We start from the raw sequence: 16,049 nt of genomic DNA on the forward strand, positions 1-16,049 counted from the left end.
ATTTTGTTGCTTGTCTCATTTCTCACGACGGTACATTACCTTTCTCCGGAGACGTTCACTCCGGAGGCGTGTTCAGGGATGTTCCGTCCAGCGACTATTTATCCTGGATTGGTCATCACGGGATGAAAGCCTTTAACTTTTCATTGTTACTTTTGTCTCAAAAATTAAAGGTGAGCTGCTGGAACAGCGAGCATGGCTGCGACTTCGTGGGTCCCCTCGGAGAGCTGCTGGAGCACTTCGAGCAACGGTGCGGCTTCCACCCAGCCTCTTGTCCCCGATGCCTCGACACCATGCCTCGGAGGGACCTTCCCGTACACTACAGTGCCGGATGCACACCCGTCGCTTCAGAAAAAGTGCAAGTCCGGGAGCCTGCAGGCTCGTTAAAGCCTAGCACATCGCCACTCGACTCGCCTGTCGACTCTTGCTACGACGTCTTGGCATCGATACAGAGCCGAGTGAACGAACTGGCCGAGGCTGTGGGCGGCCAGTACGCCAAACTTCAGCAAGACTGGCGATGCAATGGAGAGGGCCGAAGACAGATGACGGGAGCCGCAGAACAGCGAGGTGCCGAATCGCAGAACGGAGGAGGCCCGGCGCAAGAGGGCAAAGATACGGGCACCCTTTTGGCATCGTTGCATGAAAGAGTGTCTGCCTTGACTGAGGCCTTCGTCAAGATGCAACAAAGATCTGATGCAGTGCTGGGCACACAGGGTGCACAGAACACTCAGGCCAACGCATCTGCGGAAGGAATGCTGAGAGAAAAGGCCCCCTTCACGGGATATCACGGTGGAAAGAACACTGGCGCGACCGAAGAGCTAATTGTCTGGACCGTGTTAATTGACAGTAACACTCAAGACAGCGTCGCGTGGTGTCAACGACCGTTCACAGGCACGTCCGCTGAGTTGCGCATAATGTGCAAAACTTCACCGTATACTGACTTTGCTGCCGTGTACGCAGAGTCTTCAAAGCCAGCTGAGTGTGAATTAATTTCCGTAAAGCGGCTCTGTTCTGAAGAAGTTCACTCACCTACACTTTGGTTTCACTCCTGGGTAGGGCAAGCATCTAACAGCGCTAATGCGCTCCAACCCCAGCCTCCTTTGCAGTACATGTGTAGGCTGAGGTCTTATATGGAGAAGATGGAAGGAAAACAGTACTATAAGCTTGACTTTTTGATTAAAGTGAGGCGGTGTGCTCCTCGACTCTGATTATTCGCTCTTTACTAAAAACCAGTGGGCGCCAGTTTCTTTTGAGTAATCAGTCGAGGAATGCAGGCTGTCTGCGCGAGCAATCTCTTTTGGTTGTGGCCTTTCCAGTTAACTCAGGGTATGAAATGAAAGCTCTGTTGATCTGAACATGTTCCTTTGTAATAAGACGCTGTAGTGCGTATTGACCTTCGTCGAAAGTTGTGCAGAGAGACTGCACTCAACAAGTTAGGGTGAAAGATGCTCAAGCGCTGACAGCCTTTACGACATTCAGTAGGAAAAGCGTTCTCCGTCTTTTTGGGGGTGCTGTCAGCCATACTTTATTCAGAACGCAATGAGATGAGGAGCTGTACGGATTTCGTGCAATAAAATGAACAAACAAATCAAATAAAAGTTGGCTCAGAGCGCTCCTTGTGCTCTTGCCGGAAGCACCGCTTCTTGAGCCCCGTTTGCGGCAGCTCGCGTTGGCGACACTCCTATCCGTACATACCAAAAAATGTACGCATTCAATGCAACATAACTCTGGGCGCGGCTGCCCCGGTCAGGAATCACACTGAATATGAAGTGTAGTTAATATATTCTAGCACTAATTCCATATGAGCGTCGCACAGTAAGCAATCACAGCTCGTCTGAAGCCTACCTGTTTTGAACTACTTTTAATTCATATCTATTTGGCACGAATGCAAGCAAAGACAAGAGTAGACGCACTAAGCACGACATAGTTGCAGAGCTAGGTCGCTGGGGGTGCCGACGAGCGTCAGAAAATACCAGTGGAAATATTTATAACGTCAATCTACAACACCTAGTGGACAGTTCATGCCCACTGCATACGAGTTTGCTGAGTATAGTAATAGCTCTGTCCTTGGTCAGTTCGCATCGTCACGAAGTTCCAAGGCAAGTCCTTAACGTTCTCCTGCACAAAGTCCCCAAGCGACTGGTAGTCGAGGAGGCAGTCCCTCCAGCTTCCTATCTCGCTCCAAACCAAATCCTGGTAGCGATCTGTCTGACGTTGAAACTTTTGCTTGTAACGACGGTGCAGTTCCTTCGTCACGTGCCTCAAGAAGAGGAGGTTGGTCAGAGGATAAAAGGCGTGCCAGTTATCCCTGCCGCAAAATGAAAAACAAAAAATCACAGGAGATTAGAGGAACAAAGTTGGCAAGAAGATTGGCGTAGCAAAGCAAAGGCTAAATTATGGTGCCGGGAAGAGACGTAGAAGAAGAATGGTTTTTATTGACTAGTCGGCAAAAACATCAGTAGTTTAAAGGTGAGTAAATAACGGTTTAGATCGAAATTACATTAAGAGGCGCTGAATAACTTACACGACTCGAATGGCGCGAAATCACAAAGGAAATTTTGCGGCATCTTTTGAGACCTGATGTAAACGAAATGAGTGATCTCACGGATTCTGGTGGATAAACACGAGAAAGTTACGTTGCTTTATCTGGATGGTCAGGAATACGTGGGCATAAATTATTGCACCTTTATTGTTCGCGGCTACTGTTAAAATATTTGCGACCAATTTTCAAACGCTGGTATGCAGGATCAACTATAGCACGCATGGTGTTGCTGAACAGAGCTGCACAGGGCTTCTTGGGCCACAAGTTTTGCAAAGAAATTTCCCTCGTCTGGACTCCTGTTGAAGTCAGGCGCCGTGGTAACCAGCGCAGCGCAACTCAGCTCGCTACCCTAGGAGCGTCGAAAAGACGCCTAAAAATGCCACGGAAGGCGCAAACCTGTGTGGAGGGTGGCGACGTAATCCCAAAGTACCGCTGAGTCAGCCGTCTAGACGGCGAAACGAAGCAGTAGCAAGACAGGCTGATGCGAAAGAGACACAATGAACGGGCAGTCGCCGACCGTGACCGAGAGATCCCCGTCTCAAGACGCCTTAATGCTGCCCCAAGAAGGAAGAAGCAAGCGTAATGCTGTCGGCTCCGAGCCAAAGTCCTGGACTACGTCACTGTAACAACTGTACACGAAACCGTCCTCGTTAGCTGAGCATTTATATCTCTTCGGCTGTCATGCCGTGCGCGGAAGGGGCGCGACTAACTGCGGCAAAGTTCAGGCGCATATGAGTAGCGACTGTGATGAAGTCGAAACAGTGACGACCATGGCGTAATAAAAGGCTCTCCCTGCCACCTGCTCGGTGGCCGGAAACATAATCACTGCTTCATCAGAGGAATTTATCGGAAGATATGTGAACGTTTCTTCTAACTCCAATTGGTTGCTCTTCAAATCTGTGACAGAGGTGTCCGAAGAAGCAAAGCGCCAAAAAGATCGCTATAATATTCTCAAACAGGGCGGCAAGAACAGGGTGAGCACCGTTTCGGGTCATCTTTAAAATCGCTGTTTTGCCGTAACTGTCAGTGTCGGCATAGGGCAAAATTTTTTAACTCAGTTCTATTTCACTGTTGCAATCCACAACACCGACTAGCCGATCCCGGTGGTAGAATCAATGACGTGGCACTTCCTGAAGCCTATGACAAAGACGAATAGAAGTACAAGTGTAATAGAATCTACTTTGCTATCAAAGTCCAGTAGAGCGACCTTTTGGAAGGCTAAGAGCGCTGACAATTTTACGTAGGGTAACCCTGCCCTATCTAATCGTTTTATGTAAGTCTTCCAAAGCCCGCCCAACAACTGGGGACGTTGGGTACAAAAATCAAATTGACCTGTAGGAATGAATTATCGTGTTTTAATGACGAGGAGGCTATTTTCACTTAAAGCGGGGATTTTTTTGTCAAGAAAAGACCAAGAAACCAAACCCAACTAATGCCGCCATCGACCTTTTTAACGGGGACAGTCTTTTTGTCAAGACGGTCCATGTCCGATATTCTCGGACAAAAATTTTTAGCATTGAAAAATTTTACAATACTGTTATAAAAGAATTGAACGGAATGGTCCAATCTTCTGGTTTGCAGAAAAGTCTTTCTTTTAACGTGTTTCCATCGATCGCATCGGCCAGTTAAGATTGCAATAAGAACCAACGACGGGGAACGCTCTTGACGACAGCAAAAACGCTAATAGCAAAAAAAATATTCAAGACTACCGTCGGGTGGTCTGCGGATATATTGATTGTCATACTGAAATCTTACATTAATTGAAAAAATGCGCTCGTAAATTATTTCCCGCTCAAAAATTATTTCGTCCAGATTTGTTGTGTATGCTCTTGCTGCGCATCACTGCGGACAGCATGCACCGCCATTCACTTGAGAATTTGAATTAAGCGGTGGAAAAAAAAAACTTTAAGTTTCTATTTCTACCTTTTTAAAGATTAAATCCGCTCTTGGTGCCGAACAAGCATAATCGAAGCCAGAAACAACCAACACGTAATTTTTACTAAGATTAAAAATTGCGTGTAATTATAAGCAGTGTCACTTTAAAACTAACTTTCCTGTTTCAACGGTTCACTTCTCGTACAAAGAGATAGCTTAGTTGCAAGTACCTCAGAACGGTGTCAACATGCAACACAAGGTATCAGTGTACAGCCGATCATTCACTCACTGAAGAATCGAGTACATGGAATAATTCTTCCAAATTTCCCACATTGCCTTAGCCACCGCTGTCATTGTTCTCAGTACTGGAAAAAGGGTCCTTGAAGGGCGCACTAGTATTCCTCAAGAACTTGGACCGATGCCATAGTTCAAACGCACTCTTCCATAAAGTGAATGAATGTCTCTTCTAAATATGAAGAGCAGTAAAGTAGTAAGAAAGATGATACCTGACTATGGCCGCCATTTTCTTGTACACGAAAAGCAGATTTTGGTCACTTGATGTCCCGTACATGTTTGTCGGTGCCGTAAACACGGACTTGCCACCTGCGAACGTAGAAATCATTCGGAAAACAAAGAAGAAGAACTCGGGGAAGGGAAATTTGGAGTACAGGTGTGTAATGCAAATGGGAAGGCTGAAACCTTTTACGAAAGATATAATGTATTTCAGAATAACGGCCTGAGTGCCGAGCTGGTGCATGATGAAATGAACAGCGGCGCAACAGGGACATTAACAAGAAAGGGACACCACATGCGCAGCAATAAAGAAACGGCAGTAGTGACAGCGAATAAACAAACAGCAGTAGTGACAGTGCGCATGTGGTGTCCCTTTCTTGTTAGTGTCCTTGTTGCGCCGCAGTTCATTTCATCGATGTAATGTATCAGGGCTTTCTACAGCTCATGTAGTCAAAAGCTCTGGCCTTTTGTTTGGCAACCAGGTGCATAACTGTTCGGCAAAACCGGTCTCCCATTCCTCTCTAAAAGAAGTCGAAAAAACATCTTGGGTGTTGCAAATCATATTAAGCGTGACTGTACCTTTCAGAGAAACAGAAACATGACTATAGTCAAGCTAAAACGAGTAGCCATGAGACGAAAGCTCACCGTCCGTGATGCGAGCCCATGAGTAGCCCACCACGTACGCCTCCAGGCCCCACGTTCTGATGACGAAGCTGCGGCCACCGACGCGGAACCAGCGCGTTTCCTCGGCCGTCCTCTTGACCAGGACGTGACCGAGGTGCAGGTCACGGTGCTCGAACTGCAGCACTTCCTCGGCTGCGGCCAGCGACAGCGCCACCTGCTGCAGGATGCTCCGCAGCTGAAGCACGCTGTCCAGCTGAGGTGAGGTGACAAAGCGCGAGAGAAGAGGCAGGGTGGAGACTGAAAATCACTCGCCTGTCTTGGATGCGAAATGGTACGACTAATGCATAAAAAAAAAATGTCTAATCAATGCAGGCAAGTGTACTCAAAAAAGCTGTATGAAGCAGCAGCCTCATACGCTTTCTCATACAAATATTACACAATTATCACTGAGATGCCATACATTTATTTCTGAAAATCCTATATTTGTCATACAAATGTCATTCAGTATCATGAACATTGTATGAAATTTGTTTCACCAAGTTTTTACGAAGTTATTGCATCATATTACTTTTTTCCGCATTGAAGGCAAAGAAACAGATTATCATTCATTCTGATCTCGATATTTAGGAACGCTAGTTACCCCATGACTTGTAAATCCCGATGAAGGCCCTTTCATCACCCGACTTTGATGTTATGCCCATAGAGAAAATAAATCTTGCGCCGTAACACAAGAAAATTAACATTCTAAAATTCCGGCAACGCTCATTATGTACACTAAAACGGAAAGCTGAAATTTATAATTGCGAAAAGGATGTCCACCTCTGTTAGTAACGCGATATTGTATTTATTGAAATAGCTTAATGACACGGCTCAACTGTTTTCTTACGTTTTTGCTCCCCAATTTTTGCTCCCCAGAACGTTATTTGTAATGATAGCCATAAGGATCAGTCGTGGTGGTGGTAAACGTTTATTTGCTCTATTTTACAATATTTTTTTGCGGCTTCAGATGGAGTCTTCCATCTTATCATCAGGGTCGGTTCCCCTATAGTCCAGGGCTCCGCTGAGGGTAGCTGCCCTGCGTGCACGCTAGTCCTTGTTAGACTTTCAGGATGTCGCTGGATAGCATTCTCTCCCACTGTTCCGCACTCGGGTTTTCAATTATGGATAGCTAGTCTATTTTCTGGCATGCCCATGTGGTATGGTATAATGTTGGTTTGTCTCCACACCACGGGCACTCGCTCTTGTACTGTGTGGGGTAGATTTTACTTAGGATGTTTAGACACGGGAATGTTCCCGTTTGTAACTGTCGCCATGCCACGGCGTCTTCTCTATTGAGTTGTTTGTGTGGGGGCGGGTATTTTCGTCTCATCCCTCTGTAGTAGTTAAGAATGTCTGTGTAGCTTTGGGCTACCGGCTCTGGTTCCTCAGCGGTGTCGGGAATGTTGGATGCTCGGTTTGTTGCGTACCCTCGAGCTATCGTATTCGCCTCCTGATTTTTCGTAATGTCGGTACGTCCCGGCACCCAAACTATCGTGTGTTAGGCCTGGTTGTTTTCGGTTTTGCCACTTGAGCGGAGAATGCGGAGCGCGCTGTGGCTGATTCTGCCGTTTAGGTAGTTGCGGCATGCAGCTTGTGAGTCGGTAAGTATTGTTAAGGACCTGTTGGATCGGTTCAGTCGAAAAACGGGGTGAACCATTTATTTTTTAAACTCTTTAAAAACTGGTGCGGCGGAATCAAACCGGCTGAATTTCTCCCTCCAGCGTCTCTTTGCGCCTTTACAAGAGGCGTTTAATCCGTCTTAACTGCAAATGCAGTGTTCAGTTCTATTTCACCAGCCTGTGTCTACCCTTGTAAACAAATAAAGAGGGAGTATTGTTTAACTCCTTCAACATGTTTAACCTACACATGGAAGTTTCGTGTGATTTACGCCTCTAAAAAAATCCGGTGGCTGATGACGGCAGCCAGCAGTAAGTAGACAATTATTATCGTATCAAAAAGTCGAGTAGCACAGTGCTTAATCTTTAAGGAAGTCGTTAGGAATGAAGAAAACTCAGGTCTCATGTCCTTTGCATTCCCGGGAAGAAATAAAAGTTATGCTATACTGACTCACTTCAACGCGGTCTAGCGGGACACCAGCATACGCCATGTGTATGACCAGGTAGGTGCGTTCAGGATTAACTGCGAAAGAAACAGGGCAAGGGCATCTGTAACTGTAAAAATAATGAATTTGTCGTTCTCATTCGACATTGGCCTCGTGCATTAATGAAGGGTGGTTGACGGCAAGCCATTTGGGGGTGGCCAAATTACGCTTATTTGCATATCACGGTAATTCCTGTTCTGAGAGCTCCTTTACTGACGCTTGTTCTTGGAAGACATTTGGTACGAATCAAAGTAATCATGAGATTGAATTTATTGGCCTTAAAAGCTTTCAATGTGAAAAAACAGCGAGGAGAGACAGGACACACAAAAACAAAGACTCAACACAAACGCTGTGTGTCCCGTCCTCCCGAGCTGTTTTTCGCAACGAATCATTACCGACTCGCCCAAATCTCTCTCAAATAAACGCCACTGCTATCACTATTTTGCAGCGCAATTCGGTTGCATTGACATCGCAGGGCCATTAAATGAAATAAAGCCGCTACGCTCAATAGCAGCACAAAAGGGTACGTAGCAATGATTATGAATAGTGTTTTTGCAAGGAGGCTAAAAAAAGTGAAAAAAATGTTATATAAAGCAATATAAAGCACAGCTGATTACCGTCAAGGCACTTGCCGGGTTGGCGGTTAGAAGTAGGGTCGCTCCGGCAACCTCGAAGTTCTTCAGGGTAGGAGCCGAAGACACACGTGACGCTGCGAAGGGAATGAAGGAATAGGCATATGGATTCACGCAATCAGATCTTTTTTCATTATTCCCAGATGGTCAAGCATGTGTCCAAAAACGTTCTGTGCACAGGTGCCCGAATTCGACTCTTCTCAGAAAGAGGCCCGGCAGTTCCTCCGATCTCACTTGAACAACATTTAAAGCGGTCTGGTCCACAGATGAAATCCTTCACAAAGCAACGAATTAGTGATAGAATTACCCCCGTGACGGCTCAGGCACGCCTCAATAACATCACGTTAGACTGGTCACGTTACTTCCCTTTAAGGTGGGAACTACGACGCCGTCATGTGATAACCCCACAAACATTGGAATTTGTTTTCTGACATGGCTGTCCTTGCAAAAATGCAATTTAAATACTGGCACCCGCACTTTTTGAAGCAGCAGTGTATATATTTTCTCGGAACAATATGGCGGCACAGCGCAGGGCGGTCTCTAAACGTTGTCGCTGTAAGCTTCCGCAGGGAGTTACGGCATTTCACCATGCACGATGCTTCCGGATCGGGGTACCGCAGCATCTCCGCGGTTTATAGTGATACAAACTTATTTCGGCTTCGTCGTCATCATCAGCGCCACATAGATTTTCGCCCAATTTTTTTTTTCACCGCAATCAATTTCTTTTCATCAATATGACGAATTTTAACTGCACCAGGATAACGGCACCAGGCAGTAAAGGGTTCGTGCAGAAGGGCAGGTGAGTAGTTTATACTCGACAGAAAAAGAAGATCGGCAGTCAATACGAATAAAAATAAAACGTTACATTTTAATAATTATGCAACAATTACACCACCCCAGGACAAAGGAGGTGCTGCCGGTTACCTATATTAAATTGCTGAGCCCGTATACCGCGAGGTACACCACACAGAGTGCAGAAGTTTTGACGCCTTGCTTACCTCTTCATTTCCGCGAAGCCCGTCGTGTACCGCTCCGACGCCAATTTCAAGCCAGAAAGTTTCCTGCACGCCCGAGAAGCAGAAGAGCATGTCTGTAAAAATCGGCATGTAGCTTTCAGGTTCAGCGTAATGCTATAGGGTAGAAACGCCGGAATCAGAAGTCGGATGAAATTTAGCAGCACAGCAAAAAAAAAATAGCCCACACCGCGTTTATGGTTCGACTGTAGTATTCTTCTATAATAACAAATCTTCAAACGCGCTTCTCTAAGAATTAGGAAACATTGAAAGGAACACAGTGGAATCATGGGAATGAAATGGTCTCAAGTGCGCGCCTGTGATTTCCCTCAGTCATGCATTCAGATTTCAGAAATCGGCATCTGTAACAGGTCAATAAATTAAGCCTCTTTCTGATAGGGTTGCTAATGGCCTGTGAAAGGTTTAGTTATGCCAATCACCTGCGCAAAGGACTGCGACAGATATTCGCTTCTTGGGAACATAAATGCATGCTAATTTCTTGGGGCTTTGTGCCTGAAAATCTGCTGTTTTTTGTCTTGCTTCATTATGGATTGCATCAGTTCCGAAAGCCTGTGAACGTATAATGAAATGAAGCAAACGTTACTTACGATGCTATCAGCTATTGCTGAAGAGAGCATCCCAAGACTTGATCACGGAGTCGATCTTCACCACCTTGAGTGCGCTATCGCCCTCATAGCTGTGCACGCGAAAGGTTTCCGAATGCTTTCCTTGGGCGACCTTGGTGAAGCGATCCGCTTTCCTTTGAACACAAAAAGAAAAGAACAAAAATTAAAGGGGCACTTAAGCTTCTCTTAAGGGTATGACGCGATAACGTTAATGAGTTAATGCCCACATGTGCAAAATTGGTCGTTCTTTAATTTACATTCATAGATCCCTGGGATTCCTCATACCACTCCTGGCGCAGTGGTGCAGCGGTTAAGCGAAGCGTCGCTTCCCTGCGATGGCAGGTGCTGCCACCGGTGGGACTTGTGCGAAACAGGTTCCTCTCGCGACCTCTCGCGACCAGTCATTGTTTTAACTGCCACCTGCCACGGGTGGCAGATTCTTCACAATCCGGTGGGCAGGTTGTGATGACGCCACGTGACCTCGCTGGCCCACCTACTTCCTCGGTTGCTTCCATAGCGATTTTTCGGTCACGGTCAACGACGCCGACGACGACGCCGAATTTTCTGCGACACGAGCTCGCTAACGCTATCGCGTTAAAATACATTGAGTTGCGCAAAGTTCAGCGCTCTCAATAAATGCGTCACTCGTTCCTAAAGCTACGTCGTTGTACTGGGTGGGCTGCCTGCTTGTTATTTACGCTTTTGCTTGTGCGCCAACCTTGAGTTGACTCCCGGTTACAAAGTGAGCGAATAGAAGAAGTATGAAGTTTCTGCTTAGATCACGGCTAGCCCTTGATTCGACAAGGCCTCCAATACACAAAGGGGGGGTCATAGTCCCATTTTCCAGGCATTTCACCCAAGTGAAGCCGAGCACCAGGTAAGGCATAAAGATTGTACTCAATGTATCACCGGTGGGCACTCGGCGGCACTAAGGACGGACCCCCTTATCTCCCGGATGTGCGGTGGATGCTCAACACTACTAGGCTATCTATGCCTCCTATATTCACTGTAGAGAATGAGGGCTCCAAGAGAACATAGAATGAGGTTCCTTCCTGCCCTTCTCTCCTGCCCTCCCCAGCTCGCTAGCTTGTCTGACCGTTTCGGCTCTGGTTGTCGCAGTTTGGTGACGCCGGATTCAGCCGCGTCGCGGATAGAATAAAAAGGGCCGCACCGCGATGCAGCCCGGGTAACGTTAAGGCGGGTTCACGATGGTTCACGCCGGAGCATGACACAACGCGGATGACCGATGAATGAGAGAACCGCACTACCCTTATTTTAAAGCGGGTGGTTTGGCACGCACTGAAAGTACAGCAGGCGTTGGCTGATGCAGCAGGAAAACACTGTCACTAATGATGACTGCAGATAGTGGACACGTTATGAAGAAATACTCTCTACTCGTAAACGAACTGTTCAATGGGCAATGCTTGATTCTTGTCCTCAAAGCACAAGAACTCAGCAGCGCTTGCAATGACTTACGTGTGGCAGAATTTTCTAGACAACAGGCAGCATGATCAAGATTGCGACCATGATTCTTGGCGTGCGACGCTATGTAGGGCAATATTTATACGCAAGAAAACTCGAGCTACTTGACGAAAAGAGAAGTGATAAGTCTGCGATAAGAATGCGAGCGGCATGATAAGAATGCGAGCGGAACTGCGGTTTGACGTATGTCCTTCCTTTGCTCTCGCAAAGAGTTCGAAATCGTCGCTCCGGTAACGTACATGTGGTCGAAGAGCTGGGCGAACGTGGTTGGCAGCCGCTGGTGGCAGGCAGTGAGCAGGTCGCCGAACGCTGTCCCTCCACCTGGTGGCGAGTACGTGGGCGAGAAGACGCTGGCGCCATCTATCGGCACGTGTCGGAGTAGCTGTGCGAGGTGGCTACTCTGCGCAGGAAACGCTGGCCGGGTCAACAGAGTTGGCTCTGGAACATTGGAACTGGTGGAACATGCACCCATGAGGTCGCGTTTTTGAAGTACAGTAGATATCCTTGCAGTTCACTTTCTCCCGTGACCTGGGAATAAATTCACAACTAAGTAAGGCCAATGAATGATAACTATTACACTGATTACATATTCAATTATTTCTTGCTCTTCGGAGCGGACTCCAGCGATGCCTCGCCCCCTGCAATGGTTTGTCTTGAGCCAATGACGAATGTAGAACGAGAGGAGTAGCATGCGGTGAGCCAGTCACAAGAAGAGAAGAAAAAGAACTTAAAGAATGAAATCAAAAGGGAACTTTTATGTAACTATGGCCCCTTTTGAGTGGGGCACTACCCCACAAAGACTTTGTATCAGCATTAAAAAAAACGTATACGCCATTTCTTCAATTTAAAGGCACGTCTTTCTGGCCTTCTAGTAAGCGAGCTTGTTAACTGCCCACACCGAAATCGTTTTGCAGTTGCTGGTACATGAATTCTTTCTACTGACCAAAGAACAAAAATTAATTTAGTACGGCCGCGATCCCCTCTTAGTGAATAACTGTTCTCGCTGTCCTTTAATGTCATTAAACAAATGACCCGAAAAAAAAACAAAGTGTAAGTCGCATAACGTTGCGCAAATAATAAAACTCCCCAAGAAGGATAAGTATTAACTCGCGAACAAAAGTGATCTGAACGCTGCTGCCCAGAGACGACCGAGGTCTTCATTCTGGAACAGGACAGAACTTGTTCTCGTAGGCTGCGCTCTTTACAACGGTTCGCGTTCAACGTGTTCAGCGCCTAGGCTGAGATAAATAACGTGGATCGTACCTAGTGTTTCATCATGAATCGAACACTTTGAAATGTACCAAAAACAAAACACGGAGAACTAAAGAAAGCGAACTCGGAAATAAAAGGAAAATGTGGCGTCTAAAAAAAATTGTGGTGGTGCGGCTGCAAGGTCTACGTTCACGATTAATTACTCAGTAGAGAAACTCATCCCCCTATAGAGAGAGGGATGCTCACAGTTAAAAAATGGCTGGGGTTCAACGTTGCTTGAACTTAGTTATACGAGCGAACGCTCTGTTATGCATGGGTCTGCACTGTCTCAAATCAAATGTACAGGTCAAATATCAAGGATCAAGGTCAAAAGTCAACATCAGGTACCCCATGGTCATAATCATAATATCACGTGGTCATACTATCATAGGTTCGGTAATACCACCACGCAGTTAAGCTAGGTTTGACCTTGTGAGGCATTGAAAGTCATTGTCTCATCCACATCGAAATCAGATTTTGTACCCCAAGGAGCAGAGCTCTCTCGCTCTAAAATCCTTTTTCACACTCACCGACGCTGTGGATACAGATGGCGCACCCGGAGTGCAACTCCTTTCGGCAGCCGAGGTATCTTCAGACTCCGATATTTTGCCGCCTGGAGTAAGAATCACACAGTCATACAAGGAGCTAAGGCAGTGGTTACGTTGATCGGACCCAGACAGTGGAATAACCATCCAGTGCTGTCCTTTAGGGTGCCCCTCGTCTGTTTTTCTATGCCCAACCAACATCCATATCAGCGCATACATGTCACGAGCCCGGCGAACCTCCAGTTCGTCTTATATTAGGCCAATAGCACGAACCACTACTTCACTATCCTGGTAGAATGCTCCCATATCAATTGTTGTTGCGTTGGCGCTGCACAACTAAGCACCGCTCGTGGAATTTGTCTTCCAGCAAAACATACAACAGTGCCTGGTACTTACAATGTAGGCCTAGCAAAAGTTGCCTGTAGTTGTGACGTGCGTTTTATGCACCGCAAGGTTGTTTCAGGAATGTTTTAGTTTCCTCACTTAAATGCACATATGGTATTGATTCTCAGTTTAACAACACCGACTTAGAGAAAGCTCCTTTTATTGCTTCTGCAGAGACTGTCACGGCGTTCAGAGGTCGGAGAAAACAAATGAGGCGGCACAGAAGGCAGTACTGGGGCAGACACTGGAGTCCTTCCTTTGCAGTGCAGTGTCACTTGTTTCTCGAAACGACACCCATGAACTAACCCCAGAACCACTGTCTGTCAATTCCCCCACAAGCCTAGGTGCATTCAGAACGTAGCGACCGAACTGCCGGTCACACTTACCTGCGAGAAATCCGGCGTCTCCAGCGTCCGCGTAGAGCCATCGGGCGTAGGCTGCGCTCGATCTTATGTGCTTCTTCACCTCGACAGGCTCTAAGCAATGTAAGCGAACGCCGTTTTCACAACCTTTCGCTTTAGGTATATCCATTCGGGGTACGTCAGCGCCGTCGTCTTCCACGGCAACAGCCTGCCGAGGTCGTCTCCACCGTGGTGCGGCGCATGTGGTTAGGCATAGAGCGGTCACAACTACTAGCAGGATGCTTAACTTGGTCGAAGGTTGAACCTGAAAAAGAAGAGGAATAGTTGCTACTTTTAATGCGTGATCTGTTAGAGGGTAACTGGAAGGGTCATCTTGTAGACCAGCTAATAACTACGTCATAGATAAAGGAACGTAAAACGTAGCACGCAAAAGATGGAAGTAGGCTTTTGGTTCGGATATAAAGTACGCTTTTCATTACGCCAGCTTTTCCCAACCTTTGTGGCGCCGGTGAAAAGCTAAGATTTATATTAGTCACGTTTCTCCATTCTGGCTCAGTGTTATTTGGAATTGTGAATTAGCATCTCACTACGACCAAACTGACAAAAGAGGCTACGCTTCCATATTATCTGCTATATGAAGAATCTGCCCCTAACTATCCGACTTGTCAACAGCACTTGTCAAATGGATTAAAACCTATCTTTCCAACAGAAAACAGTTCGTCGATGTTAAAAAATCTCATTCAGGTATTTTACCCGTTACCTCTGGTGTGCCTCAAGGCAGCGTACTTGGGCCTCTTTTATTCCTTATTTATATCAATGATTTGGTTAACTCCGTAAATACGTCCGAAGTCAGTATTAGACTATTCGCAGATGACTGCATTCTGTTTAAGAAAATTAGCAGCACTACCGACCAAGAATGCTTGCAGTCAAATCTTAATAATGTCCTAGAGTGGTGCACCCTTTGGTCCATGAAAATAAATAGCGACAAATCGGTTCTTCTTCAGGTTACTAACAAGAAAGCGCCATACAGTTTTAATTACGCAATAAACAATCTTCCACTGCTACAGGTGAGCGAATACAAATATCTTGGAGTCACCATTACAAATCGCCTTTCATGGTCCAGCCACATTAATAGCATTTGCTCGTCTGCTTCAAGGAACCTCGGCCTTCTAAGACACAAATTAAAACACGCTCCCTCTGAACTTAAACAACTTGCCTTCAACACACTAATTCGTCCGAAACTTGAGTATGCTTCCGTCATATGGGATCCGCACTTAAAAAAGGATATAAAGAAACTTGAAATGATCCAAAGAAAAGCCGTCCGTTTCATTTTTAACGTTTACCATAGCTCTATCTCGCCATCCGTTCTGATGTCTACGAAGAACATATCCACTCTAGAAAGAAGGAGAGCACTCGCAAGGCTTAAATTTCTGTACTCATTTTACTCTAGTCAATTTAATATTAATGCTGCTCCCTATATATCCCCCCGTTCTACATGACAGACACGCAATAGCCACAACCATAACCTTACCCCGTACTTTGCACGCACAAATACGTTCAAAAACTCATTTTTTCCCCGAACAATCACAACATGGAACTCACTGCCAGCAAATGTCTTTTCGGCTCAGGATGCCGCTGCTTTTGAAAAGAGTGTCTTATTGTATGTGTAAACTTAACAATATCATTGCCCTCTGTTTGGTTTTCTTCTTTTATTGTTGCCGGAACGCTGGATTTGCGTAGTGTTTGATATTATTTTTGCTTTTTGAATGTTGCCCCCCTGCTTGGTCTCTATGACTGCAGTATGTGTAAATAAATAAATAAAAAAGTGAAATGAAGGAATTGCTTCTCTCCACACACTCACATCTTCTGCAACGTTTTTCTTCTGGACTGCAGCCGGAAAGGATGTTTGGGCCACCTCTGCAGAACTCTGCTCTTGTAGGTTAGGGTGGCCGATGTTCAGGCCACCGGCAATGTCACCTTCACCAGCCCGCGGGACAATGCACACACAGGACCTGATCCAAGCGGCAGCGACCATGACGGTGAGTATCATGACAGGTATGTCG

General features: G+C 46.2%; 3 protein-coding genes across 3 annotated transcripts in view; 1 reads left to right on the forward strand and 2 right to left on the reverse strand.

Moving 5' to 3' along the window:
- The window catches only part of LOC149336033 (uncharacterized), a 5,601-nt gene extending 3,908 nt beyond the window's left edge, over positions 1-1,693 (forward strand). The window contains exon 2 of the mRNA XM_089552531.1: positions 171-1,693. Coding sequence (XP_089408657.1) covers positions 171-1,205 — 1,035 coding nt within the window. The 3' untranslated portion in view covers positions 1,206-1,693. The remainder of the gene's footprint in view (positions 1-170) is intronic.
- Positions 1-9,329, reverse strand: part of LOC149336032 (serine/threonine-protein kinase haspin-like) — an 18,924-nt gene extending 9,595 nt beyond the window's left edge. Inside the window, exons 1-5 of the mRNA XM_089554065.1 lie at positions 9,322-9,329; positions 8,309-8,400; positions 7,662-7,729; positions 5,573-5,804; positions 4,921-5,017 (exon numbers count right to left, since the gene is read on the reverse strand). Of these exons, the coding sequence (XP_089410191.1) occupies positions 4,921-5,017; positions 5,573-5,804; positions 7,662-7,729; positions 8,309-8,400; positions 9,322-9,329 (497 nt within the window). The remainder of the gene's footprint in view (positions 1-4,920; positions 5,018-5,572; positions 5,805-7,661; positions 7,730-8,308; positions 8,401-9,321) is intronic.
- Positions 9,330-9,951: 622 nt separating this feature from the next.
- LOC149336034 (uncharacterized) lies at positions 9,952-14,399 on the reverse strand. Its single transcript, XM_089554067.1, has 4 exons — positions 14,011-14,399; positions 13,226-13,308; positions 11,684-11,844; positions 9,952-10,096 (listed from the first exon to the last, which is right to left on the reverse strand). Exons 1-4 carry the CDS (start codon positions 14,153-14,155, stop codon positions 9,952-9,954), a joined length of 534 nt encoding a protein of 177 aa, XP_089410193.1. The 5' UTR covers positions 14,156-14,399.
- Positions 14,400-16,049: the final 1,650 nt, after the last annotated feature.

This window comes from Amblyomma mixtum, chromosome 7 (genome assembly GCF_055824585.1).
Source record: "Amblyomma mixtum isolate Tamu chromosome 7, ASM5582458v1, whole genome shotgun sequence".
NCBI classification, from domain to species: Eukaryota; Metazoa; Arthropoda; class Arachnida; order Ixodida; family Ixodidae; genus Amblyomma; species Amblyomma mixtum.

Coding starts and splice junctions, on each gene's coding strand:
- LOC149336034 (XM_089554067.1), bottom strand. CDS start 14,155: ATGGATATACCTAAAGCGAAAGGTTGTGAAAACGGCGTTCGCTTACAT. Junction 13,309..14,010: donor AGACGCCGGATTTCTCGCAG/GTAAGTGTGACC, acceptor TTCTTACTCCAG/GCGGCAAAATATCGGAGTCT. Junction 10,097..11,683: donor GCCCAGCTCTTCGACCACAT/GTACGTTACCGG, acceptor TTGTGTTCAAAG/GAAAGCGGATCGCTTCACCA.